At 65.7% G+C, this 26055-nt stretch overlaps 2 protein-coding genes across 3 annotated transcripts; both read left to right on the forward strand.

The window, feature by feature from the left end:
* The first annotated feature begins 1193 nt into the window (after positions 1 to 1193).
* Positions 1194 to 8886, forward strand: CNN2 (calponin 2). Of its 2 annotated transcripts, none has more exons than XM_045491176.1 (7): positions 1194 to 1345; positions 5374 to 5495; positions 5953 to 6019; positions 6124 to 6261; positions 6938 to 7054; positions 7209 to 7355; positions 7878 to 8886. In XM_045491176.1, exons 1-7 carry the CDS (start codon positions 1283 to 1285, stop codon positions 8145 to 8147), a joined length of 924 nt encoding a protein of 307 aa, XP_045347132.1. In that variant the 5' UTR covers positions 1194 to 1282; the 3' UTR covers positions 8148 to 8886. The 2 variants fall into 2 exon arrangements, with proteins under 2 accessions (XP_045347132.1, XP_045347133.1); XM_045491177.1 differs by having other exon boundaries at positions 1213 to 1345; positions 7329 to 7355.
* Positions 8887 to 10326: 1440 nt separating this feature from the next.
* ABCA7 (ATP binding cassette subfamily A member 7) lies at positions 10327 to 25465 on the forward strand. The gene is given in 53 exon segments (XM_045491035.1): positions 10327 to 11094; positions 11183 to 11231; positions 11234 to 11269; positions 11459 to 11500; positions 11503 to 11599; positions 11682 to 11730; positions 11733 to 11799; positions 11938 to 12024; positions 12102 to 12238; positions 12400 to 12480; positions 12646 to 12856; positions 12932 to 13024; positions 13027 to 13052; positions 13330 to 13446; positions 13512 to 13869; positions 13872 to 13968; positions 14241 to 14299; positions 14302 to 14371; positions 14695 to 14735; positions 14738 to 14913; positions 15012 to 15219; positions 15292 to 15504; positions 15811 to 15921; positions 16174 to 16197; positions 16200 to 16344; positions 16643 to 16774; positions 16877 to 16900; positions 16902 to 17008; positions 17239 to 17433; positions 17762 to 17913; positions 18158 to 18317; positions 18395 to 18656; positions 18659 to 19217; positions 19220 to 19285; positions 19405 to 19553; positions 19879 to 19964; positions 19967 to 20043; positions 20250 to 20398; positions 21179 to 21281; positions 21345 to 21371; positions 21373 to 21469; positions 21822 to 21920; positions 21923 to 21941; positions 22016 to 22077; positions 22080 to 22160; positions 22213 to 22258; positions 23088 to 23195; positions 23441 to 23641; positions 23945 to 24041; positions 24121 to 24265; positions 24558 to 24956; positions 24959 to 25018; positions 25021 to 25465. Coding segments are annotated over 53 exon segments (6468 nt in total). The 5' UTR covers positions 10327 to 11028; the 3' UTR covers positions 25167 to 25465.
* The last annotated feature ends 590 nt before the right edge of the window (positions 25466 to 26055 follow it).

Raw genomic sequence — 26055 nt, forward strand, 5'->3', positions numbered from 1 at the left:
GTCACGGGTGCCAAACTCCTACTCATGCTTTTAAACCCCGTCTCCCATGACCCCTTTTACACGCAGCTTTCCTTGACACCTCTCGTGGTGCCTTGGCTTCCCTCCAGTTTCCTTCGTCCCTCTTTCAGGCTTGTCTTTCTGTCCTGTACCTGCCCACCGGGGCAGGGGTGGGGTCTGGGCCTGCCCACTGGGGCAGGGGTGGGGTCTGGGCCTGGCTCAGTCGTTCTAAGGACGGGCTGGACCAGAGCTAGGGTCTCCTGTGAGACAGCATCTCCTAGCAAAGGGACTGGCCCAGAAGCCAGGCTGGGGAGCATTTGAGGAGTGAATAGTCGGGTGAGTGGATGAATGAGGGAGAGTGAGCTGCTGAGTAAGTGAATTCATTCATTCCGTCACCTATTTGTGAATTTCCTGATCTATCGGTACAAGCGCACGCCGCCTGTCGAGAAGCACGTGCGTGCCCGGCCTGGAGAACTTGGCAGCCTCAGCCGTACCCCAGGACATGTCGACCTCTCGTCTCTGTCCCACTGTCTCCCCACTCCCTGTCATCCCTCGGTGGGACATTCGAGGCCCCTTGTCATTGCTCGCCTTCCCCGGCCCATCGGGTTGATCCCCACGTGCTTTCAAGCACTGACGGTCTCTGCAGGGCTTGGAACCTTTGGTTCTGCCGGGAACACTATCCCTTTTGGGCTGGCAAACTCCTACTCATCCATCAAAGCCCCAGCTGCAGCGGCCCCTCCTTGGAGGAGCCTGCCCTAGTTCCCTAGTCCACCACCCAGCTGTGGGAGTCCCAGGACCCGGGTGGACCGGGAGGCGCCTCAGTGTGACAGAGAGGGGTCCTCGTCCCTGCTCCAAGGTGCCAGAGTCCCACCCAACAGTGCCCCCCTTCGCGTCCTCGCGCAGAGGGGCAAACTTAGACGCAGGAAGGGTGCCGGCGCCGCCTGGGGTCTTCCAGCAGGGAGAGGGCAGGGGGGCCTCGTCTGGGCCGTCCGGAGCCCCTGCCCCTCCCCGCGTCCGCTTCCCGGCGGCTCGGACGGGACGAGGGGGCCCCTCCAGCCCTGGGGACGGGGCGCCCCGCCGGGGCGGGGGCGGGGCGGGGCGGGGGTCGGGGGCCGCGAGGGGCTCAGGAAATCGGGCCGCAGGAATCCGACGCGGCCCGGCCTTATAAGGACAAGTGCGCGGGGGCCAATCAGCGGCGGGGGCGTGGCGCCGGGCCCCGCGCGTCCCCCGCCGCCCCGCGGGCTCGTCCCGTCCCGTCCCGGCCCGGCCCGTCCCGCCGCCAGCCATGAGCTCCACGCAGTTCAACAAGGGGCCCTCGTACGGGCTCTCGGCCGAGGTCAAAAACCGGGTGAGTGAGGGCGCGCCCTCCGCGCCCGCCGGGCTCTCCAACGTGGGGCGGGCAGCGAGCGCCCAGACCCGGGAGGAGGGTGGCCCTCCGACCCCCTACCTCCCGGGGTCCCCGGGGGCACCCTCCCGAGCCCCCCTCCCGGCCCCAAGTGTGGGGGAGCGGTCTGGCATCCCCCCGCATCTAGGAGTGCTTGGGTCTAACCCCTTCCCCTAGGGCTCCCCCACCTGAACCCCTCCCTCACTCTCAGCCCCACGGCCCTTCCGGCGTTTCCAGGCCCGAGAGTGCCCCGAGGGGACCCCAGCAGCCCCCTCCTCATTCCCCGGCCACTCGGGCTTCAGGCGGGGAAGGGGAAGGGAGCGGGGCCAGTCCGCAGTTGTTTTCCAAGGGTGTGGCCCCCCCTCAGGAATTTCCCCACCTCTAACACCTGGGGTGGGGGGGCAGGACCAAGGGGGAAGTTGGACCTGGGGGGGGGGTGCCCCTGCTCAGCTGCTTCTTGCTGACTTCCCTTTGTCCCCATCTGGCCAAGTTAAGGTGGTGGCAAAGGCGTGTTCGGGATGCTGGGGGTCCCGAGACCCGGGATGGGGCCTGGGGGAGACACTGTTTGAGAAAGCACTTGTTGGCTGGCTCAGAGAGCAGCAGACACTTCTGGAGGGTCACACAGCGGGTCCAGCCTACGGAACGGAGAGCAGCGGGTGACCCCTGACCCAGGGAGATGGCCCTGGCCCAGGCCAGTCACTCTGGGCCCTTCCAGCAGGAGGGGAGCTTGTCCCTCCCACCGGGCACCTGGGAATGTGGCCCCACAGCCAGCAGCCCCCCCGGGAGCCTGCCTGGGCATGCGGAAGGCATAGCCTTGCCAGCCAGGGACCGGCACCTGTCCCAATGGCAGCCCGGGGATCGCGGACAGGAGGGGGACCGCGGGGGCCTCCTGAGCTCCGAGGAGCTGGCCTCAGCCCCTCGGACAGAGGGAGGCAGAGCCTTGGGGAACTAAGGCGCAGTGAGCAGGCTAAGGCTCCCGAGCCTTCCTGAAACCGCGTTCTCCACTCCAGCAATCGCTGGATGGGGTGACCGTTTACACCGCCGTGCTGGTGCTGGTGAGTGGCCCACTCAGCCCCAAGGGAGGTTAAGAGCCGGGTCTGTGTGTGGGGCTCCCAAGAGATGTCACACGGCCTGCGAGCGGCAGAGTCAGGGCTGGAACCCAGACCTGCTGCACCCAGTGCCTGATGGCCACCCCCCTGCGTCTCCCGGGGCGGCAGGAAGTGGGTGAGGGCGTGGCACCCGGCCCGTGCACAGGCAGTTTCCGCAGCCGGAAGGGGCAGGTTGAGACCTGCTGTGTCTGGGATGAGGTCAGAAGGCACCCGGTGAGCAGCCCTCAGCTTGCAGGTCTGGAGAATGGGCAGGGCAGTGACTAGCTTGCCAGGGTCACTGGGGCCGCAGCAGAAGGGGAAACCAGCTTCCTGTGGCTTCAGATCCACGCCGCGTCCACTTTACCAGCTACTTAAGAGGAGGTTAAGGCCTCCGGACAGACACCTCTGCCTGGCCCCCCGTGCCTCAGTTTACCCCTGGCTGGATGGCATGAAGGCAGGCTGATGTGCAGCGTCCCTCTGAGCAGTCACTCAATTTCCGGCCGGCGGGGGGGGGGGGGCGGTCTAGACCTCTGGGAACAGCTGGTCCCGATTTAGCAGGGAGGCAGCGGCTGCATTCCTGGCAGTTTGCGGTGAGGAGGAATGTGCTGAAGGCCGCTGTCCAGTGGGGGGAGGGGGGAGGCGGCGGCCGCGGGTGGGGCTGGCCGGGCGCCTCTGCCCAGGACCGCGGCCCCCAGGAGCCATCAGGGGCCAGCCCCGCAGGCACGCGCGGTGTGCAGACCAGCTGGCCTGTCTCAGGCTCAGCTTCTCCTTCTCAGGGCAGGGCCGCGGGGCTGTGGGAGCCAGGAGATGGGGGGTGGGCCAGGAGGATCGGGTTAGCGGGCCAGCCTCCCCGCCTTTGTCTCTGCTGTGCTCTGGTCAGCTCAGCCCTGATCCCATGTCGTGAGGTTTCTATGCAGGAACCAAGAGGCGGGGCCCAGTTCAGGAGGCCCCGACGCAGACAATTCTGCACAGCTGGGGAAACTGAGGCACAGGGTGAGAACTGTGTCCATGCTCGTAAGGGAGTTGGGAGCAGAGGTGAGAGTAGAAGTGGGGTCTGCAGAGGGTGGCTCTGGGGTCCTGGTCCCCTGGTAGGGGGGTAGGGGTGGAAGGACAGGAAGGGAGAGCGTCCGGGGCAGGGATCTGTGTGGGCAAATGTGTGCGGGCATCTCAGCAGCCGCCCGGGGCTGTCCGTGTCTGCCCACACACTGGCTTGGGTCCCCCTGACTTGCTGTGGCTTCTCTGGGCCCCAGCTATCCTGCTATCCTGGCTTTCTTGGCCTTGGGTGCCCCGAGGGGAACATGGTGTGTGTGTGTGTGTGTGTGTGTGTGTGTGTGTGTGTGTGTGTGTGTGAGAGAGAGAGAGACAGCACTGAGCTGGGCAGCAGAGTTTGAGGGGTAGATCGTAAGCAAGGAGGTATATCGTATAAAGGTAAAAGCTAGAAGGAAAATAAGGCAGAGTGGGGAAAGAAGGGCATGAGGAGGGCTTTCCTAGCCAGGGTACTCAGGGAAACCCTCTCCAAGGAGGTAACCTTTAAGCTGGATCGGTGACTAGGTTGAAGGGAGGGACCCAGCCATGCAAACGTCTGAGCCAAAAGTGACAGCTTGTGCAAGGGTCCTGAGGCAGTAAGTGGTATGGTCAGTGTAAGGAGCAGAGAAAATTTTAGTGGTTCCTCAGTAAGTTTAACATAGGGTTACCATGTGACCCGGCAATTTCACTCCTAGAGACACATCCAAAAGAATCGTATGTGAATATTCATGGCAGTGTCCTTCACTGTAGTCAAAGGTGGAAGCAACCCAAATGTCCATCCATGGATGAATGGGTAAATACAACGGGTCCATCCACACACTGAAACGTTACTCAGCCGTAAACAGGAGTGAGGCGCCCACACCCACCGCCCTGCGGGCGGACCCTGAACACACGACGCTCAGGGAGGGAACCCGACACGAGAGGCCACACGGGGTGTGAGTCCACGTGTGTGAAACGTCCGGAACAGGCTCATCCACGGGCAGGAAGGGGCTCGTGGGGGCCAGGGGGTGGGGGGTGACTGCTATTGGGGACAGGGTTTCTTTTGGAGACATGGAATGTTCTGGAATTAGACTATGGCGGTGGTTGCACAATGTTGTATGTTAAAAACTACTGATCGTTTACTGTTTTTTTTTCGAGAGCATGCTCACGAGCCAGGGAGAAAGAGAGACAATGTTAAGCAGGCTCCACACTCAGCGCAGAGGCTAATTCAGGGCTTGATCTCACGACCCCGGGATCATGACCTGAGCTGAAATCAAGAGTTGGATGCTCAACCGAGCCACCCAGGCGTCCCTGAGCCGTTCACTTAAACATGGTTAAGATGATAAATGTTATGTTATTGTTATCTCACCACAATTTAAAAACCGCAACAGAGGGGCGTCTGGCCGGCTCAGTCCGTAGAGCATGTGACTCTTGACCTTGGGGTCTGAGTTCCAGCCCCACGTTGGGTGTAGAGATTACTTGCAAAAAAGGTTTTTTTTAATAAATAAAATAGGGGCGCCTGGGTGGCTCAGTCAGGTAAGCGGCGGACTTCGGCTCAGGTTATGATCTCATGGTTTGTAGGTTCGAGCCCCGCGTTGGGCTCTGTGCTGACAGCTCGGAGCCTGGAGCTGCTTCGGATTCTGTGTGTGTGTGTGTGTGTGTGTGTGTGTCTCAAAAATAAGCATTAAAACAATAAATAGACAACAGACAAGAGCGGGGTTCTCCAGTGCGGGGAGAGCAGGGCGCCGCCGGGGCGGGGCGTGGGGGCGGGACCGGAAGGAGCCGAGAGCAGGTGTTTGTCGCCAGAGGTGGGGGCGTGTCTGAGCCTGCGAAGGGGGAGCGGCCCCGCCCTCCCGGAGCTCCCCAGCTGACCGCACCCCGTGTCCTCTGCTCACCCAGCTCCTGTCCAAATATGACCCCCAGAAGGAGGCCGAGCTCCGTAGCTGGATCGAGGGACTCACCGGCCTCTCGATTGGGCCCGACTTCCAGAAGGGTCTCAAGGACGGCGTTGTCTTGTGCACGTGAGTGCGGTGTGGGCAGGTGCCGGTGGCCCTGACGGTGTGCGCTTCGAGGTCACACGGTCCCAGGGCTGGCTTTCCCCGCAGCGGGTCTGGGTCCCGCTTGTCTTTCGCCTTCTCGCGTGGCCGCTTGGGGGCGGCTCTCTGGCGGCCAACGTTCTCACCTCACACCCGCCCCCTGGTGGGAGCCTCCGCGTTCCTGGGCCCTTCCTCCCTGCGTCCTGCTCGGGTGGCTTTGGACATCCCTGGGCGTGCAGGTCCGCAGACTCGCCCCCCACGACAGTGGTTGCCACACTCGGGCCCTCTGCTCCCTTGCGGGTGAAGATTACATCACAGGCGGGGAAACTGAGGCCTGGAGTGAGGTTGCTTGGGAAGGCATGAGTGTGGCAAGAGTACAATTCGTTTCTCGGGTCTCTGAGGCTCCCCTGCGCTAACGGAGGGTCCTGTCCCCCCTCCCCAGACTCATGAATAAGCTTCAGCCGGGCTCTGTGCCCAAGATCAACCGCTCCATGCAGAACTGGCACCAGGTGAGGCGCCCGCGGGCGGCAGGAGGGGGCGGCTGACCCACCACGTGTGGCGGGCGGGTGGGTGGGCCGGGTGGCCTCACGCTCCTTCTCCCGCCTCCTCCCAGCTGGAGAACCTCTCGAACTTCATCAAGGCCATGGTCAGCTACGGCATGAACCCCGTGGACCTGTTCGAGGCCAACGACCTGTTCGAGAGCGGGAACATGACTCAGGTGCAGGTGTCCCTTCTGGCCCTGGCCGGGAAGGTGAGGCCCAGAGACAGCACCAGGCACCTCGGACTGCGCGCTGGACAAGGCAGGCACGGTCCACCCAGTCGCGGACTCATGGTCTCAAGGGAGGAGACGAGGAACAAATCTTTCACTTAAAAAATAAAAAACCAAGCTTTATATTTGAGAGCAGTTTTAGGTTCGCAGCAAAGTTGAGAGGAAGGTGCTGAGATTTGCCGCGTGCCTCCTGGCCCCGCGCGCACGGCTGCCCCCTTGGGTGGCACTGTGTCCCGCAGGGGACATTTGTCACAATGCGTGAAGCTCCGTGGACACGCCATTGTCAGCCAGAGTTCATCCCCGAGTCACTCTGGGTAGATTAGAAATACGTTACATGTTGTGGGAAACACCCTGAGCACAGGAGGATCCGGCCAGCGTGTGGGGTCTGGTGACCAGGGAGGAGGGAGGGGCAGGTGTCCCTGCCCGGCGAGCTGCTGGCGGGTCGGGTAGGAGGGGCTGGCAGTGAGGATGCCCCCCGCCCCCCGAGTCCTTGTCCTGAGCTGTCAGACCGCTGGTGGCTGAGGCGCTGGGTGGCTGGTGGGTGGGGGCGGGTGGGAGCCCGTCCTCGTGCCTCCCCCAGAGTTGCACAGTCTGGGCTGGTGCAAGGGTCTCCGCTGCCCCCCACCCCTTTGATGCTCCCAACACCCCTCCCCTCCAGGCCAAGACGAAGGGGCTGCAGAGCGGCGTGGACATTGGCGTCAAATACTCAGAGAAACAGGAACGCAACTTTGATGACGCCACCATGAAGGCGGGCCAGTGCGTCATTGGGCTCCAGGTGGCCTCCCGGTGCCTCTGACCCTGGCCCGCCCCGGTGGGGTGGGGGCTTCTAATGTGACCCGGGCCCGATGAGCCCCGTGTCCCCTCAAGTTCAGGGCGGGGTCTAGAGGCCTGGCGGGGGCACCTGACCTCTCCTGCCTGCCTCCCTGCAGATGGGCACAAACAAGTGTGCCAGCCAGTCGGGCATGACAGCTTATGGGACGAGAAGGCATCTGTATGACCCAAAGAACCACATCCTGCCACCCATGGACCACTCAACCATCAGCCTCCAGATGGGCACAAACAAGTGTGCCAGCCAGGTGGGGTGCCCCGGGCCCCCCGGGCCCCACCTCCCTGCGTGCTCTTATCCTTGTCCCCATGCGTGCCTGTCACTGAGAGTCCCGCTCTGGAGTTCCCTCCGACCTCTCTGCCAGCTTGCTGTGTGTCCCGGGGAAGTTACTAGCCGGCCCTGTGCCTCACCCGCCCCCCCCCCCAGGATTGCCCAGGGGCTCCGTGCAACCCTGGTATCTTCGGATCTGCCGATTCTCACTTTCCTGCCACCTGGCATGTGCCAGTACGATGGTCTTGGAAGTCTTGGGTCCTTGGGACGCCTCGTCCCTCACCTGGGGAGCTCCCTGGCCGGCAGGGAGAGCCAGGCCCATACAGTTGGCACAGAGGGCGAGAGAGGGCGTCCAGGCAGGGCTGGGGGGGACCCACGGGAGCCTGCGCTACGTTCAGACCCAGACCAGACCCAGACGGAGTTGGTGCGGGGGGGTCAGGGGTGGGTGTGGCCTCCGTTGGCCCTCCTCCGCCGCCCTCAAACTGTCTCTCCCCCTGTGCAGGTGGGCATGACGGCCCCCGGGACCCGGCGGCACATCTACGACACCAAGCTGGGGACCGACAAGTGTGACAACTCGTCCCTGTCCCTGCAGATGGGCTACACTCAGGGCGCCAACCAGAGCGGCCAGGTGTTCGGCCTGGGCCGGCAGATCTATGACGCCAAGTACTGCCCGCAGGGCCCCGCGGCCGATGGGGGTGCGGTGGCTGCAGGCGACGGCCCAGCGGAGGCCCCGGAATACGCCCCCTACCGCCAGGAGGAGGCGGGCCACTGAGCCGCCGGAGCGGGGCGCCTCCCCACATCACCCTGTCTGCTTCTCGCGTTTTTCTGTTTTCGTCTTGTGTTTCTGCTTGTCTGTGGGGAAGGGGCGGGGGTAGGTCGGGGGGCGGGGCGTCCGCCGGAGCACCTCCCGCCAGCGAGTTTCCCAGCAGGCTTTGGGCTGGCCTGGGGGGTGGAGGTGTTGGGGGAAGAAACCCGGGCAGGGAGGGGCCCTGCCCCGTATGGTTTCCGGTCGCCTTTCCCTCTCTTCCCTTTTCTCTGCCGATCAGTTTGTGGTTTCTGTGCCCACAGAAGCTTCGGGCAGTTTTAATGAAAGAAAAATAATTTTTTTTTGCAGGGGAGTGGGGGGCGGGGTTTGGAGATGGTGGAAGGGGATGCCGAGAAGGAAGCAGGTCCCCTGGGAGAGGGCAGGGCCACAGTCCCCAAGTATTTTAGGTCTTGTGAGGACCTAGCAGTCTCAGACAGTCACCCGTAGCCCGCCCCCCCCCCCCAGGGCCTAGCGGAGAAACTGAGGCCCAGGCAGGACAACAGAGTTCTGCCTGGTTGACACAAAGCCAGGCCCGCCCCCACCCTTCCCCTACTTGTCCGCATTCCTCTGCCAAGTACTGCACAGGGATCCCCACCCGGAGGTCCTCCCTGGGGACTGGCCCCCATCCAGGAGCCCTGGGACCAAGAGATAATGTGAAATGTCAACTGTGGACCAAAGGCAATAAAAACCTCTTTTTAGGAAGAAACTACTGGGAGAGTTGGGAGTCTGCGGCAACCTGGGGGTGGGGGTGTGGCGGGGGGCCCTGGGGGTGGGCACTGGACCAGCATCTAAGGAGGTCCTCAGGGCTGCGCATCGGAGCTAAGAGCGGAGGCCCAGGGCGCAGGTGAGTGTGGGTTGAAAAAGTGTTTGCGGGTCAGGACCTGCGTGGGGGAAAGAGGCGGGCCTGCCTGCTGGCTAGAAAGGTGAGCCCCGCAACCCCGTGTCCCAGCCCACAGACAGCTCCACCTGCAGCCCCCAGGGGTTGCTCGGGCTGGTCACTAGGCCCGCAGTTCCGGAAGCGGCGAACTCCTACACATCCTCAAAGCCCCAACGCCAAGCCCACCTCCCTTTTCTCAGGGATCCTCCCAGTATATCTGCTTGCTCCGCTGTCGGTGCCTTCAGAGCTGTGGGTCCATACACGCGCTTCGTCTTCCCCATGGTCTTGGGAAATCTACCCAGTCTTCTAGAAAGGGACTCGGAGGTATTCCTCAAAATGCAGTGACCGTTATGACCCAGGACTCTAATCTTGGAATGCTGGGTCCCCCTTCCCCCTTCCCCCTTCCACCATGGCCGGGCCCACTGTAGGGACCAAAGGAATGTTTGTGGGATTGACAAATGATGACCAATGGAACCCCCACCTTGTGGAGGGGCAAGTGGAGTCCCAGGGTCACGAAGCGAGTCTGGCTAGGCCGGGGTCCCCCAGAATAGAGTGGGGAGAAAGGGACCTCGTAAGACGGGGAGCTGCTGCACTGCAGGCGGGTACACAATGTGGGGAGACAGCCCGGTCGGCCAGCGCGGGGTGAGCCGGCGCCCCGGCGCCCCAAGGCGACGCAGCAAGAGGAGAGCGGCCCCTTTAAGAAACCCGGCTCTGCGCGGCCTCCTTCCACGGCGCGCGTGGGTCGGGCGGGCCCGGCCTGTGAGTGGCAGGGATGGCAGCCAATAGTAGGGGGCGGGGGCGGGGCCGGGCGCGGCCGCGGGCTTCCCAGGCCCAGGAGGTGACCTGCTGGGGTTTAGGGCTCATTGCGGGAGACGCCTCTTAAAGGGGCCGCGACCCCGGGCTCCTGTCGGGGGCGCAGGGAAGGCGGCCAGAGATGAGGGCTGGAAAGGTGAGAGGGTCCCGGGGGGTGGATGGGTGGGAGGGAGGCAGGTTCCCTGGGAATTAGGGGGTGAGGGCGGAGTCCACACTCACCTCCCGCCCCCGGTGGGTGTGAGCGGCGAGGGGCGGCAGAACCGGGCACTAATTCTGCAGGGCATTGGACTCACCTGACGGGTATTTGCCGACAGACACCTGCAGCCCCTCTCCGCGTTAGAACTCCGACAAGCCCTCTGCCCCGCTGGAAAAACGGAGGCTTCCCCCACCCCAGCTCCCACCCGATGTAGAGTCCTCCAGTGGGGGGTCGGGGGTCCCGGGTCCTAGTTCCAGCCTCGACCGGGGCCTGTGGCAACGCCCTGCCCCCCGGCAGCACAATAATGAAGTAGGCCAGAGCTGGACAGTTGTAACCAAAGCGGGGATCAGGAATTGCTGGTTCCAGGAGCCGCAGAGCTGCCTCTCCGCCTAACTCTTTCTCTGCGTCTTGTGGTTCTTAACGATAAATGATACATAAGGGGTGGGTGGAGCTGGGGCCCTGCTCCCGCGGGGTGGCTCTGCCTGTCTCTGGGGGCCTGGTGTGTAAAATGTTCAGCACGGTGAACACTTTGCTGTTATCATTGGGTTAGAGCTGGGGCTGGGGGGCGGGGGTCTTTCCCAGGACGCGGGATGAGGCTGGGGGCCAGGACCTGGCAGCCCCCAAAGGGGCTCAAAGTGGAGTCGTGAGGGGTCAAGCCGAGGCTCCTCCGCCTCAGGAATTAGTTGATAGCCTTTTGGACCCCAGCCCTGCAGCGAGCGACAGCCCAGGCAACCAATCAGGTGCGGGGACGGCTTCGGGCAGGGCTCCCATTGGCCCGCTCCGCCCCTCCAGGGACAGAAGGGACCCTTAAATAAGTGCCTGCTGTTCGGCTCCAAGCAGAGCTTCCAGCGACCCTGCGCCATGAGCTAGAGGAACGAGGTTCAGGGAGGGCCAGGGGTTGCCCGCGGCCACACAGCGCGTCTCAGCCGGACCCTCCGTCGTGTGCTCTGTGCATTCCCACCATGGCCTCCTGGACACAGCTAATGCTGCTGCTTTGGAAAAATGTCCTGTATCGCAGGAGACAGCCGGTAATGCCAGGACAGATGGGCCAGGGCGGGGAGGCCCCGGTGTCCCCCACGGTCCCCCACTCCCCCGCCTCTTCTGCCCCTCTCCCAGATCCAGCTCTTGGTGGAGTTGCCGGGGCCTCTGTTTCTCTTCTTCATCCTGGGTGCCACTCCCACCCCCGACCGGAGCAACATGAGTGTAAGCCCCCCCCTCCCCCCGCCCCCCAGGGACCAGGCCCTTTGCGGGGGAGAGGGGAGGCACCGGGTCACCCTATCCACAGGGTCCCGTGAGCGTCAGAGAGCACGAGTCTGAGTGAGCGCTCTGTCCGCGAGGGTGCAGACACGATGGGGGTGCAGGCAAAGCTCCCCACGCCCAACGTCCCCACGGGCCACTTCCCCAACAAGCCGCTGCCCCCGGCCGGCACCCTACCCGGCTCCAGGGTCTCATCTGCAGCACGAACGACACCTGCTTCCCGCAATCCGCGCCCGCCGAGCCGCCAGGTGTCCTCGGCAACTTCAAGGACACCCTGTGAGCGAGCGGGGGTGGGTGCGGCAGCCACAGGCACGAGGGTGTCTGCCGAGCCTCCACCTGGTGTTCTCTCTGCCCCCAGCGTCCTCTGGCTCCTGGCAGGTGCCCACACCATCCTTGGGGGTGGGGGACGAGAGCCCACAGGATGCTGGCCAGCCTGGGAAAGCTAATGCCAATGCTGAGAGCGGCGGGCGGGGCAGGTGAGGAGGCCAGGGCCCTGTGGCCGGCAGGGGTGCTCTCTGCGCCTCCACCTGCCCGGCTGTGTCACGGGCACAGGGCGGGAGCTGTCTCGGGCCCAGCTTTGCCTAAACTCGTGCTTCTGTGTGTCCCTCTCCCAGCCCGGCCTCAGCCAAGCGACCGGCTGTGGGACCGCCTGCCCCTGACCACTGAGCTACGGGGGACACTGCTTCGAGAGATGAGATGGGGTGGGGCGAGACCAGGTGACTCTGGGATGCTGCCCTCAGGGTCCTCAGCCTGACCCTCGGTCACGTGCTCTGCTCAGCTCCCACCGTGGCCTTCTGGGCTTCCCCATCCTGGCCAGGGGCCTCTGGTTCCGGCTTCCAGGCCTTTTCCTGGGCTGTCCCTGGCTCCTGGAGGGACGAGGGACGGGTGCCCAGAGGGGCTGTGTCCAGCATGGCGGTGAAGTGTCCGGCCCGTGAGACCTTGCATGAGTCCACGTACCTCTCAGAGCCTCAGTTTCCCTATTTGTAAAACGGGATCCTCGGGAGCTGGGCAAACTGCTACACCCCCAGTGAGAATGCCATCAAGGTCATTATCACCCTGGTGGGCTTTCTCCCCAGCAATCCCTGGGGTCTGGGCTGGACCAAACCCGGGAGTCCGTGAGGAGCTTCCTGGAGGCAGCAGAGAACGTGGCCCAGGAGGTAAGCGGCCCACTCACCCTCCACCCCAGCCGGGAGGCCGAGAGGGGAAGCTGCCGGGATGGGGAGGTCCTGGGAGGGCTTGGGCAGAAGGGGCGAGGGAGAAGGTGCTCCTGGCAGGGTCCTTCCCCGGTCGAGGCTGGGTGGCATCCTTGGTGACCTCTCCAGCTCCTGGCACTGCCCGGCCTGGTGGAGCTGTGGGCGCTGCTGCGGAGACCTCAAGGGACTAGCCGGCCCCTGGAGGCCGTGTCGGAAGTCCTCTGCGGTGCCAAGGGCCCTGGCATCCCAGGGGGGCCCTCCCTCGACTGGTATGAGGCCACCCACCTGAAGGAGTTGGTGGGGCAGGAGCCCATCCCGGGCCTGCCCGACAGCAGCCTGAGTGAGTGACTGACCTCTAGTCTGGGAAGTGGGGCAGTGGGAATGGGGGCAGGGCCTCACGGTGCCCCCATCCCGGGCCCTGCCTGTGCTGAGCTGATGGGGTCGCTGGAAACCCACCCACTGCCCCTCCTGCTCTGGAGGCGCCTGAAGCTGCTAGTCCTGGGGAAAGTGGCTTCACCAGGCGGCTCACGGCCCAGGTAAGGGCAGGAGTGGTCCTGGGTCCCTCCCTTAACCCAGGGAGGCTGTGCCAGGCCAGAGGGGGGCCCCGACCCCGGAGGCTTCCTGAGATGGGTGGTGGACTCCAGGTTTTTGAAGAAGTTAGAGTTTCCCAGATTGCGGGCAGAGGAACAGAATGCACCAGTGCTCAGAGCCACGGGCTGGAGCAAAACGGGAGAGGTGGGCAGGGGTCCTCAGAGCAGGGGAGGGTCGAGAAAGGGCTGGCCTGGCATTTATCTTGGTGCCCACCTGCCACAGGGGAACCGGACCTTCTAGAAGCTGGCTCTGCTGAAGGGCCTCCAGGAGGTGTGGGGTGTGCTGGGACCCCAGCTCTTCAACTACTTGAACCACAGTACAAACGCGGCCATGTGGCAGGTTAGCCCAGGTCGGAGGACAGCAGGTTCATCCAGGGCCTCCCTGGGCACATCGTCCCTGCCCAGGATGTGGGGGCGAGTGTGCAGGCGGCTTGTGGAATCCAGGGGAGCTCAGGGAGGGGGGACCCAACTTGGAGCAGTGCCCCATTCCAAGGAAAGCCTGAGGAGGGCCACAGCTTGGCCCTGCAGAAATCTGATGGCCGAGCTGGGCCGCGCCCTGGGGTCCCCGAGGAAGAAGCGCCGCCTGGCCCTGAGGTTCAGGGGAGGATCCGGGCACCCAGGACCCACACCCAGGCCCTTCCTCAGTGTGTGACCCTGGACAAGCTGGAGGCGGCACCCTCAGAGGCAGCCCTGATGGCGCGGGCCCTGGAGTTGCTCGCGGAGCACCACTTCTGGGCCGGCATCGTCTTCTGGGGCCCGAGGGACCTTTGGACCCCGCACAGCTCGCGGGCCCTGGTCACCTGCGCATCAAGGTCCGCAGGGATATCGACGCCTTCGCGAGAACCAAGAAGATCAGGAACAGGTGGGGGTGGACCCGAGCGTGGTGGGCGGGGCCATCCCTGCCTAGAGCCTGGGATGGGTGGAGCCCAGGACTCCTTGGGCCAATTGGGGTCTACTGTGTGTGGGGTCTCCGTGGGGCGTGGCCCAGGGCTTCCGGGGCGGGGGCAGCACCACGCGCTCCCGGACGAGAGGCAGGCGGGCACAGACGTGTGTGCTCGAGAGTTAAGGCGGTGATGGGCGGGGCCGTGGGACTCCCCGGCCTCTCCCCGCAGCCCACCACCGTGCCCCATGCAGGTTCTGGGACCCGGGCCCGGCTGCTGACCCCTTGACAGACCTGCGCTATGTGTGGTGTGGCTCAGCCGCACCGAGGCCCGTGCAGGCCTCTACCCGCAGCAGACGCCCTCCCCGTGCTACGCGGATGACGTGTGAGCGCCCCCTCCCTGCGCATCCACCCCCCTTCTGCGGCCGGATCTCGGCTCTGGCTCCGTTTGGAACGTTCATACGGTCGAGGCTGCGAGCCACTGGTTTGGAAGGACCACTCCCTGTGACCTGTAGCGGGAGGAACCGGGATCCCGGAGGGGCTGGGGTCCCCGGGGGCAGGAAGAACGCGGCCTGTGAGGACAGCTGGGATCCTAAGGCTGGAACGGGTCAGGGGACATCCGGGGCCCAGCTGCGCCTTTGGATCTCCAGTGCCCGTGGGGGCTGCGCGGGGCCTCTGGCCTCCACCGCAGCCGCGCCCCTGCCTCAGGGTCCTGCGTGTACAGAGCCAGTCGCTGCCGCTTTTCCTGACGCCTGGATCCACTCCGTGGCGCCGGCGGTGAAGGCTGTGGAGCGAGGGAAGGAAAGGAGGCTGCGCTACGCGATGCAGGCCCTGGGACTCGGCAGCGCGGTGCTGTGGCTCGGCTGGTTCCTCAGCTGCCACTCGCCCTTCCTCGGCAGCACGGCGCTGCTCGTGCTGGTGCCCAAGGTGCGCACGCCTCGGCCTTCCCGGCCGCGGGGTGGCTGTGCGCGCGCGGGCCCCTGGGCAAATCCCGGAGCCTGAGGAGCTGTATTCGCCCTTCGCAGCTCGGGGACATCCTCCCCCATAGCCACCCGGCCGTGGTCTTGTTCTTGGCGGCTTTCGCCGTGGCCACCGTGGTCCAGAGCTTCCTTCTGAGCGCCCGCTTCCCCCGCGCCAACCTGGTGGCTGCGTACGGAGGCCTGGCCTACTTCGTGCTCTGTCCGCCCTACGTGCTGTGGGTGGCCTGGCGAGACCGGCTGCCTGCGGGTGGTCTCTGGCTGTGGTGAGACCCGGGGTGGCCGGGTGCGGGGGGGCGCTGCGCTGTGTTTGCTCGCTGACGCCCCTGTCCCCACCGCAGTCTTCTGTCGCCTGTGGCCTCTGGGTTTGGCTGCAAGAGCCTGGCGCTGCCGAAGGAGCAGGGTGAAGGCGCCCCGTGGCACAGGGCGGGCACCGGGCCCGCCCCTGGCGTCTTCAGCCCGGCCCAGGTCTCTGGCATCCTGCTGCTCGACGCTGTGCTCTATGGCCTCGCCACTTGGTACCTGGAGGCCGTCCCCCCGGGTGGGTGGGGACGGAGGGTGGGGTAGGGACACAGGGCAGGGGCGTACCTGCAGAAGGGCGGCCGGGCTGAGGGCCTTGGCGAGCCGGGGCAGGGCTGAGGGGCCGCTTGGTGCCTGGAGGCCGTCCTGGGCGGCTCTTCCCGGCATCTAGGCCCGGGGGGCTGCGTTCGAGGGACGGCCTGAGGCAGGCCGATGGGGTCCTGGCCGGGCCCTCCCACTTGGATGCCCTGATCCCGGGCGCGTGGTCAGAAGCTGGCACACCCCAGGGTGATGAGCTCAAGGGGTAAGAGAGCACCGCTCCTCCCAGGCCAGTATGGGATCCCCAAGCCGTGGAACTTTCCCTTTCGGAGGAGCTATTGGTTTGGACCTCGTTCTCCCAAGGGCTCCACCCCGCCTCCCACCCTGAAGGACCCAGAGGGTGAGGCACGAGGAGACCTGATGGCCGCTTCCCTGTCTGTATGCCCCCTGTCCCCCAAAGACCCAGGTTCCTACAGAGCCCGGTCCTCTGCACACCTCCACCCCCCCCAGGCTCCGTGGGGCTCCCCTAATGCCCATAGGCCCCAGCCCTGATGGGTCCCTGACTCCACGGGCCAGCGTTTGCGGCCTCCCAGGTCCCGCAGAGACCCCCCTACAAAGGGCTCCCGTGGTTGATCCTGCCCTCCTCCCGCAGTGCCGACGGAAGAGGTCCCACCCGGCTGGATTCCGGGGTCTCCGTACGGGGCCTGGAGAAACGCTTTCCTGGCAACCCCCAGCCAGCCCTGCGTGGGCTCAGCCTGGACTTCTGCCAGGGCCAGATCACCGCCCTGCTGGGCCACAACGGAGACGGCAAGGCCACCATGCTGTGGGCGGTTGCCACTGTCCTAATTTCCCCCCGGCCTCAGCTGTCACATCTGCTCAATGGGAGAGGTGTCTGGGGTCTCCACAGGGCAGTCGGGATGACCCCCAATCCACTTGGGGTACACGGCAGATAGACAACCGTGTTCTCCGAGCCTCAGTTTTCCTCCTTTATAGAACGGGGACATAACACACCTTGAGTCTGGGCACACAGTAGGTGCCTTTTAAGTGCTTTTGCTCCTTCTCTGGGGGTCTCCGTTTCCTCCTCTGAAGGGGCAGCTGCTCTGAGACCCCTTCACCCCCAGGTCCCTACTGTGTGGCCTCTTTCCACCCACTGGTGGCTCTGCCCGCATCCTGGGCCACGATGTCCAGTCCAGAACGGAAGCCGTCCGGCCCCACCTGGGCGTCTGCCCGCAATACAACGTGCTGTCTGACGTGCGTCTCGGCGGGCCCGGGGGTGCAGCATCAGGGGTGGCGGGGCTGGGTGTTCTTGGGGCTCTGCCTGCCACGGGGGCCGTTGTTCCAGCGCGTGGCTGCAGGCTGACCTTGGAGGAGCACATCTGGGCGGTCAAAGGGCCTGAGTGCAGGAGCCGTGAGCCCCGAGGAGGCCCGTCTACTGCAGGATGTGGGGCTTGTCCCCACGCGTCGTGCGCAGACCAGCTGCCTCTCTGGTGAGCCCAGCCGGGGAGGAGCATCCGGGTCGGTGGAAATGGTGCTGGGAAGGGGGTTGGGACTTTACCCCAAGGGCCGTGCGAAGCCAAAGGAGACACCAGATCCGGGAGGCCCAGAGGGGCTAGGCAGGGAGATCCAGGGGGTGGGGAAAGGGGGCACGGGGAAGGGACGCAGCCCTGCCCAAGACTGAGGGGACGGTGCTGGGACCCCCGCACCTGCCTCTGCCCAGGTGGGACGCAGCAGCAGCTTTCAGTGGCCATCACCTTTGTGGGAGGCTCCCGGGTTGTCATTCTGGATGAACCCACGGCTGGTGTCGACCCTGCTTCCCGCTGCAGCATCTGGGAGCTGCTGCTCAAATACCGAAAAGGTAGGAGTTGGGGGAGGCACGAGGATCCCCTAGATTGTGATTCAGCGGCCAGAAGACGTTTGTGACAAAGAAGTGCTTGGAGTGGGGTTTTGAGGGATGAATAGGAGTTGGATGCCAAACAGGGCAGCACGGCTGGCGGGAACGGGCTGGGAGAGCCTGAGGGAAGGGCCAGTGGGGGGCTTGACTCAGGGCAACAGGCTCCGTAACTCCAGCCCGGACCCCTGACCTCATGTGGACTGCGGGCCCGATCTCCGGTCACCTCTTGCCCTCAGGTGCTTAACCCTAACCTCCTCTGCCTGCAGAGACAGGCTCCCGTGGGTCACTCCAGCCCCTTCCCCGAGGACAGCCGGCTGCGTCCCCGGTTGACGCGCCCCCGTCCGCCCAGGTCCCGCCCAGCTGCTGTCGCTCGTGCGGTGCCTGGTGCCCGGGGCGCGGCTGGTAAAGGAGCTGCCCTACGGTCTCCCCCAGCAGCACACCCTGGGGAGGAGGCAGGCGCACGCAGAGGGCCCCACGGCGTCTTGGGCGCGGGCGACTCCTGTGGGGTCCCGGGCTGAGCCCCCGCTCTGTCTCCCCGGGTCTTCCCGAAGGTGGTAGAGGCTTGTGCTGCAGACGCGGACCCAGAGGACGCGGCCACAGGTCCCTGTCCTTGACCCCGCGCCTTGGTTCAGAGTTAGACTTGACTTTACGGCGAGGCCCCAGCCTTGGTTGCATCTCAAGGCACAGCCTCGACCTCCGCCCCTGATTCCCGACCCCCTCTGTCTGCGATCCAGGACCTTGACCCAGACCCTCGGCTGAACGGCGACCCTCAAACCCGAACGCACCCCTGATGGCCCCACAGATCACCAGCCACCAGCGGCACTTGGGCGCGGGCCTCGCTCCCCCAGACGTGACCTCACGGCTCAAGGTTCTGCCGGAAGAGTCGGCCCTGGAGAACGCGGAGCTAGGTGAGTTGTCCCGCCTCGAGCCTGCGGTCCCTCCCTGTCCCCCGGAGCCTGCGCACTGACCCTCCCATCCCCCACCGCGACGGCTGCCCCGGAAACACGGGTCCTGCAGGGCTTCGGGCCAGACCCCGCGGGCCGGGGACAGGGCTGGGCGCTGACCCGCCGGCGGCTCCGGGCCCTGCTTCTCAAGCGCTTTCTGCTTGCCTGCCGCGGCCGCCGTGGCCCGTTTACGCAGGTGAGGGGGAGCGGGCGCCAGAGGAGGGTGCGCGGGCAGCCCCGGGTGCCTGTTTTCTACTCCCGTCACCCACTCAGCGGTGAACCCGAGAAGTCTCCCCCAGTCTGAGCACCTTTCCTGAGAGCACCGGGGAGCCACGGATGATTGTAGAGCAGGAACAGGGAGGGTCCCGGGCAGCCCGGGGGGTGCGCAGGGAGGGCAGCGGCTCTCCGGGGAGATGGTGCCTGTCCTCTTTGGGGGCCTGGTGCCCGTGCTCAGTCTCCTCGCGCCTCCTGACGGCCGGAACCTGTCCCGACTTCCTGGTCCAGACCCACCCCCGCCTGGTGCGCCAGGGGCCAGCCGCCACCTGCTCGCGTTCAGTTTGCCCAGAGGAGGGGGCCGGCGCTCCGAGCGGCGCTCCGTGCCCCCGCACCCCCCCGCCCCTGCATCTCCCGCAGCCTGAAGACCAAGAAGTGGGTGAACGAGGTCAGGTGAGGAGGGCCGTTCCCGCGCCCGCTGCCCACCCGCTAGGAGGCTTTCCTGCCCCGCCCTCCCTGAGCCCACTGCCCCGCAGGTATGGGCGCTTCTCCCTGGGGGGCCGAGACCCAGGCCTGCCGTCAGGGCAAGAGGGGAGCCACTCAGTGTGGGGGCTGCCGGTGCTGCCGAAGCCCCGACCCGGCGGGGCCCCCTCGACCGTGTCCTGAGCAACCCCACAGCCTGGGCTCACGGCCCGGACACCGAGGACAGCCTCAAGGTGGGCGCTCGGGTGAGGGGGTGGGCAGGTGGCTGGTAGGGCAGGTCTCACCGCGGCGCTCTGACCCCTCGGCCCCGACCCCACCCCCACCCCCACCCCAGATCTGGTTCAACAACAAGGGCCGGCACGCCGTGGTGGCCTTCATCGGCAGGGCCAACAACGCGCTCCTACGTGCCCACCTGCCCCCAGGCCCTGCCCGCCACGCCCACAGCATCACCACGCTCAGCCACCCCCTGAACCTCACCAAGGAGCAGCTGTCCGCGGCTGCGCCGAGTCCCTATGCCCCGCCCCCCACCTCGGCCTTTCTGCGCTCTGCCACGCCCCTGCTGAGTACGCGCACAGGGGCTGCGGCTCTCTGCTCCCCAGGCCCGGACGGCCGGACGTTGTCAGGCTCCCCCGGCAGCCCACGCATCCTCACCGCGTCCGCTGGGACCCCACCGCGCGGTCTGCGCGTCTGTCCGGCCGGCAGCCCAGCCCCCACCGACCCCACACGGCCCCGCTCGTCTCCCCGCCCGGTGACCAGCGCGTGGGTCCTTGTCCCGTCGGCGTGGGCAGAGGTGTCCTCTGAGGCGCACGTGCGCCCTTGCCCGCAGGACGGCCGCCTCGGTGGACGTGCCTGTCTCCATCTGCGCGGTCTTCACCGTGTCTTTCGTCCCAGCCAGCGTCACCCTTGTTCTCCTCGACGAGCCGGGCCTCTGCAGTTTATGGGGGGCCCTCCTCCCACTCTTCACTGGCTCAGCAACTTTCTCTGGGACGTGGTGCGGGGAGTGCTGGTGGGGGGGAGGTCCGGCCGCCTCTCATTGCTGCCCCTTCGCTGCCCCTTCCCGCCAGGCGCTTGTCGGGATGGTCTGGGTGAAGTCTGGGGATCTGGGAGACTGCGCCTCTGGCCACCTGAAACGCGGGGGGTTGGGATGGGGCCCAGGGGACCTGCAAACTGATGGGCGTAACTCCGCCTCCGACGCAGTGGAACTACCTGGTGCCAGCGTGCGTGGCGGCGCTCACCTTTCTGGCTTTCCAGCAGAGGGCGTACGTGGCTCCCGCCAACCCGCCTGCCCTCCTGCCGCTGTTACTGCTCTGCGGGTGAGGCCTCCGCCTCCCTCGGAGCCCATTCTTGCCGCCCTACCCCGACGCCTGATGCCATCGAGGGAGCCAGGGCTCTGTCCCAGCTCCCGAGGACAGAACAGATCCGAGGTGGTCCCAAGTGGAATCTAATTTAAGGACATGCTGAGGTGGCCTTAAAAGCTCATCTTGTCCTGGGGCACCTGGCTGGCTCAGGGGGTAGTGTGTGCGACTCTTGACCTTGGGGTCGTGAGTTCGAGCCCCACGTTGAGGGTAGAGTTTACTTTAAATTTTTTTTAATGTTTATTCATTTTCGAGAGAGCACAAGCAGGGGAGGAGCAGACACACACACACACACACACACACACACACACACACAATCCGAAGCAGGCTCCAGGCTCCGAGCTGTCAGCACAGAGCCCGACGCGGGGCTCGAACCCACGAACTGCGAGATCGTGACCCGAGCCGAAGCCGGACGCTCAACTGACTGAGCCACCCAGGTGTCCCAAGGGTAGAGTTGACTTTCAAACAAACAAACAAAACAACTCTTTTGTCTTTTGTTTCTAATTTTTAAAAATTTTTTTAAGAATTTTATTTTAGAGCGAGAGAGTGCAAGCAGGGGAGAGGGGCAGAGGGAGAGGGAGAGAATCTCAAGCAGGCTCCGCACCCAGCACGGAGCCCCATGCGACCCCGGGGTCGTGATCTGAGCCCAAAACAAGACTTAGACCCTTAACCGACTGGATACAGAGGCCTCCCTCTTAGGGCTACTCAGCCTGCTGTCTGGGTGGTTACCCGGGGACCCCTGTTGCCCCCTCAGCTGGTCGATCACGCCAGTCGTGTGCCCGGCACGGCCTGTGTGGTGCTCACCTGTGTCAACCTCTTCGTCGGCATCGACGGCGGCACGGCCACCTTCGTGCTCCAACACTTCTCTGGTCGGGTGGCGCTCTGCAAGTCTGGGCCTCAGCTCCGGACGCACGTCCCTCTTCCTGTCCCTGAGCAGAAGCTGCAGGAAATGAGCCGCATCCGGAAAAAGGGTCTTCCTGGTGTTCCCCCACTTCTGCCTGGGCCGGGGGCGCGTTGACATGGCATGAGACGAGGCCGTGGCTGACGCCTTCGAGCGCTTAGGTGAGAACTTCCCTCGAGGTGGGGGAGTGCCACCCAAGTCGATAACGCAGGGTGGGGACAAACAGCAGCTCCCAGGAAGAGAACTAGAGGTGTTAGGGGGCCCCAAGTTTGGGCCAAGTTAGAGGTACGGCAAAGTAGTCGTAAAAGCTACTTACGTCCTGGGTCCTATCACAAGAGGTCCTAACAAAGGAGATGGTAATGCCACTGTGGCCTGTACCAGTTAGACCTCAGTTGAGTGGCCCATTCAGTTCTTGGTCTTTTCCCTTAGAAGCCCGAGGTGACCTGGGTGGGGATGGGCCCAGAAACCAAGCACCTCCCCCTGTGACCCAGTTCCTCCTTCCTGTCAACACAGGAGACGGGCAGTTCCAGTCCCCCCTGCGCTGGGAGGAGGTTGGTAAGAACCTCTTGGCCGTGGTGGTACAGGGGCCCCTCCTCCTCCTCCTCATGCTCTTGGCGACCGCCTGCTGCCACGGTCAGTGGGGGCTGGGTAAGGGTGGGAGGGGCCGGGGCTGGCTCTGGGCCCACTGATCTCTCTCCTGTCCTCAGACCCCAGCTGAGGTCGCTGCCCCCCACCCCCGCCCCGGGGCAGGAGGATGAGGATGTGGCCCGTGTCGGGAGCGGGTGGCCCAAGGGGCCACCGAGGGGGACATGCTGGTGTCGAGAGACCTGACCGAGGTGGGCGCAGTGCTGGGTTGGGGGCTCCCGCTGGCCCACCCACCCTCAGGGACCTGAACACCTCCCAGGCGTGCCGTGGGCAGAGGGACACCAGCTGTCGATCCCCCCTGGTGAGGTGAGAGTCCAGGGTGAAGGTCCTGAGGCAGGGGCAGTGAGGGGCTGCCCTACTGTGCGCCCACTGCCCTTTACTGAACAACCGAGCACAGGTGCCCGCGCGCTGAGCAACTCCCGACTGCCAACGCTTGAGCCCCTGTTTCGGGCCAGCAAACGCTCGTTGAGCTCCTACTGCATGTTTCACTTACCGAGTCCTACTGTGTGTAGTAAGGTCTTGGGCCCTATGGAGACCAAGCAGATGATTGTTGAGCACCTATGGGGTGGGGTGCCCACACGCGTGGCCGCAACGTTAATCGAACACCTACTACGTTGGAGAACCAGCGGTACTGCTGAGTCTGAGGTGTGTGTGTGTGTGTGTGTGTGTGTGTGTGTTACCCGAGGAGTGCTCACAGCCGGCATTTATCGAGCACGCGCTTTGCACCAGTTCACATCCACGCAGCTGCTTGTGCCAGCCCACGTGCTGATGCTGAGTGCTACGTATCGGTCACGCGCGGGGGGCCGACGCGGCTGGAAGCCAGCGTGGAGCGTCGGTGTCAGTTGCAGTCGTTCCGCACTCGCTGGGTGTCTGTCCGTCGGGAGCCGTTCTGCTATTTACGGAGCGCTTGACAGGGTACCTGCCGCCGCCGGAATTGTTTAAATTCATCCCGCGTGCCACCAACCGTTCCCGGCTAAGTGACAGCGTTATGTTCACCTGCTCGCCCTCGGGATCTGCCCCCGGGAGCCCCCTTGCCACGGCCGTCCTGCAGAAACTTGGAACCCCACCCCGGGATGAGGGACAGTGGGGCAGGGATCTGAGACCTTGCCGAGTGCCGTCTGCGGGGCACCCGCGGTGTTTCGGGCCGGTGCGAGTGAACGGAGCAGGGAAGACGTCCACGTTTCGCATGCTGGCGGGGGACGCGCTGCCCGGTGGTGGCGAGGCTGTGCCGGCTGGCTACAGGTGAGCGGGCTCGGGCCCCCAAGCCCGTGTGCGTCCCCACGCGGCGCTCTCCCAGGCACGACCACCCACACCCCCGCGTGTGGGCCGGGCCCTGAGACGCCCCCCACCCATCTCTTACCATGGTGCTCCAGGGTGGGTGAGCCTTGAGGCCCCTGTTTCCCCCCCCCTCCCCCGAGTGGCCAGGGCCTAGCCAATTCCCTGAGCCCCCCGTCCCCTGTGCCCCATCCCCCATCCCCCATTGCCAGCATGGCCGGGAACCTTCCGCTGCGCACCGCCACAGGGGCTAATGCCTCAGTCTTCGAGCTGCTGGCCGGCCGCCAGCACCTGGAACTCTTCGCCGGAAGCTCAGGTTTCCCAGGTGACCTCCCCCTCCCTCCTTCCAGGATCACAGCCCTACCCTGGCTCCTTTGGCCCTGCCCCGAGTCGGGGTCCGCCTCTCCCCACTAGCCGCCCCCCAGCTCCTGTGCTCTGTACCTGCCCCCTTCCTACCGCACCTGACTTTCCCCGGCCATGACCCCACCGCCCACTGAGGGCTTCCCGAACTTCTGGCCAAGTCACATCCCCCCTCTTTCACCCTGGCTCCACTCTCTTTATTTACCTTCCCCCATTTTTACCCTAGTCCCCCTCCCGTGTACTGCCCCCCCCATCTGGTCCCTCCCCCTCGCTCACTGTGCCCCCCCATCTGGTGCCCCCCGCTCCCGTGTACTGCCCCCCCTCCCCCCCTCCCTCCCGCCCCGTCCCACAGACAGCGAGCTGGACCCACCTGCGGGCACCTACAGCGGAGGCAACAAGCGGAAGCTGGCGACAGCCGTGGCGCTGGTGGGGGACCCGGCTGTGGTCTTTCTGGTGCGTGGGGGCGGGCCTGGGGGAGAGGGCTCGGGCTCGGCTGATGACGGCATTCCCCCCCCCCCCCGAACCCCCCGAGGACGAGTCCACCACGGGCACGGACCCCGCTCCCGGCGCTTTCTCTGGAGTAGCCTCCCTCCCGGCCGTGGCGCGGGAGGGCCGCTCCGTGGTGCTTTACCGCACACAGGTGGGTCCCCAGCGCCCGAGGTCCAGGGTCAAGGTGGGTCAGGCCCCAGCGGGAGGCCGTCAGAGCTGGAGCGGCCCCGACCTTTGGGAGGAGGGCACGCCGGGGACGGTGATGCCCGGTCCCGAGGGCCCGAGCGGGCTGGGCTGGGGGGGGGGGGGCGGGCCCAGGTGGCCCCAGGTGGCCCCAGGTGGCCCCAGCCTGGCGGGAGCTGACGGCGCCGGGCCCCGGGCTGCAAGGGAGAGTGTGTGGCGCTCTGCACGCGCCCGGCCATCACGGTGACGGGCGGGTCCGCTGTCCGGGCGGCGCGCAGCCCCTCGAGAGCAGGTGAGCGGGGCCACAAGAGCGCAGACACGGCCACGCGACGCCCACCTGGCTCTACCCTGAGCGGAGGCGAGGCTCGAGGGCTGGCGGCGGGGCCGAACGGAACCGGGACGGGTCCCGGGGCTGCCGGACGAGGGTGGGTCCGGGGAAGGGGCGGGCCCGGGAGGGAAGGGGGCGGGGCCTGGGGCGGGCGCGGCCCGAGGGGGCGGGGCTAGGGAAGGGATGGGCCTACAGGCGGGCGAGGCCCGGCAGGAGGAGGGGGGCGTCCGGAGGGGCCAGGTCTCGGGGGGCAGGGCCAGAGCGAGCTGGAGGGTGGTGTGGGCGGGCCTCGGGCGTGGCCAGCAGCCCCCGGCCCCACCCACCCACCCACCCACCCGGGTTTGGCGCCGGCCACACGCTGACCCTGCGGGGCCCGCAGCGCGGTCCGAGTTGGCGGAGGCCTTCGAGGCGGCCGCGTTCCCGGGGGCCGCCCGCGCTTCCAGGTGCCGCCGGGAGGGCGCTGCGCCCTGGCTCGCGTCTTCGGAGAGCTGGCGTGGCGCGGGGAGGAGCGCGGCGTGCACTTCTCAGGGAGCCAGACCACGTTGGCGCGGGCGCCCGCCGCGCCTGGACGGGGCTGAGGATAAGGTGGGGCTGGGGGCCGGGCCGGGGGCTGACCGCCCCTCCGGCCGCCCTCCCCCAGGTGCTCCTGTACTTCTCCAAGGACCAGGGGGAAGAGGAGGGGGACGGGTAGGAGGCGGGAGTGGGGGCAGGCCTCGTGCCACGCCCACAGCACCCCGACTCCTCACTGGGCTCCTCGAGGACCCCGGCACCTCCTGTGTGGGGTTGCTGGGAGACTCCGGCAGCCCAGTCGCAGGCTCTCAGAGGATCCATCGCCCTGGAGGAAATAGAGAACTTATGGGGTGAAACCGCGCGCGTGCGCGCGCACAGGCTGCAGGTCAGTCCAAACACGGCTCTCCATATGCGTCTGGACACTGGCCCCTGTTCCCCGAGTGTCCCCCACGTGTCCCCCACGTGTCCCCCACGTGTCCCCCACGTGTCCCCCGACACTGGTGCAATTTTGTAGGGTACATGTGAGAGTCTGGCTGTGGCCGACTGGACCCCCAGCTCTGGGGGCCCCTGGTGGACTGGGGACGAGGGGTCTCACGTGCAAGGGTGACCTTCCATAGAGCTTGGACACTGGTCACTGGCCCCCACGTGCCCATGTGGGCCTGGCGGCTGAGGGCAGTACCTAGGAGAGCCTGGTGGGGAGGAGGAGGTCAAGGCTGGGGAATGTTCCAGAAGACTTGGAAAAGCCCATTGGGGGTGGCCCAGACCTCAGGTGCCCTGACCAGGCCAGCAGTCTGCCAGCCAGCCCTCACCCCTGAAACTAGGCCCCAGAGCAGTGGGTGCTAGGATCCTCAAGGGGCTTCCCAGCTGGGTGTGTGGATGGACCCGGGCCTGGAGAGGCGGGTTTGGCACCAGAGGCTGTGGTCTTTGGGCCCTTTGCCCTGTAGACCTGCCCCTCCC

This window comes from Leopardus geoffroyi, chromosome A2, assembly GCF_018350155.1.
Source record: "Leopardus geoffroyi isolate Oge1 chromosome A2, O.geoffroyi_Oge1_pat1.0, whole genome shotgun sequence".
NCBI lineage: Eukaryota > Metazoa > Chordata > Mammalia > Carnivora > Felidae > Leopardus > Leopardus geoffroyi.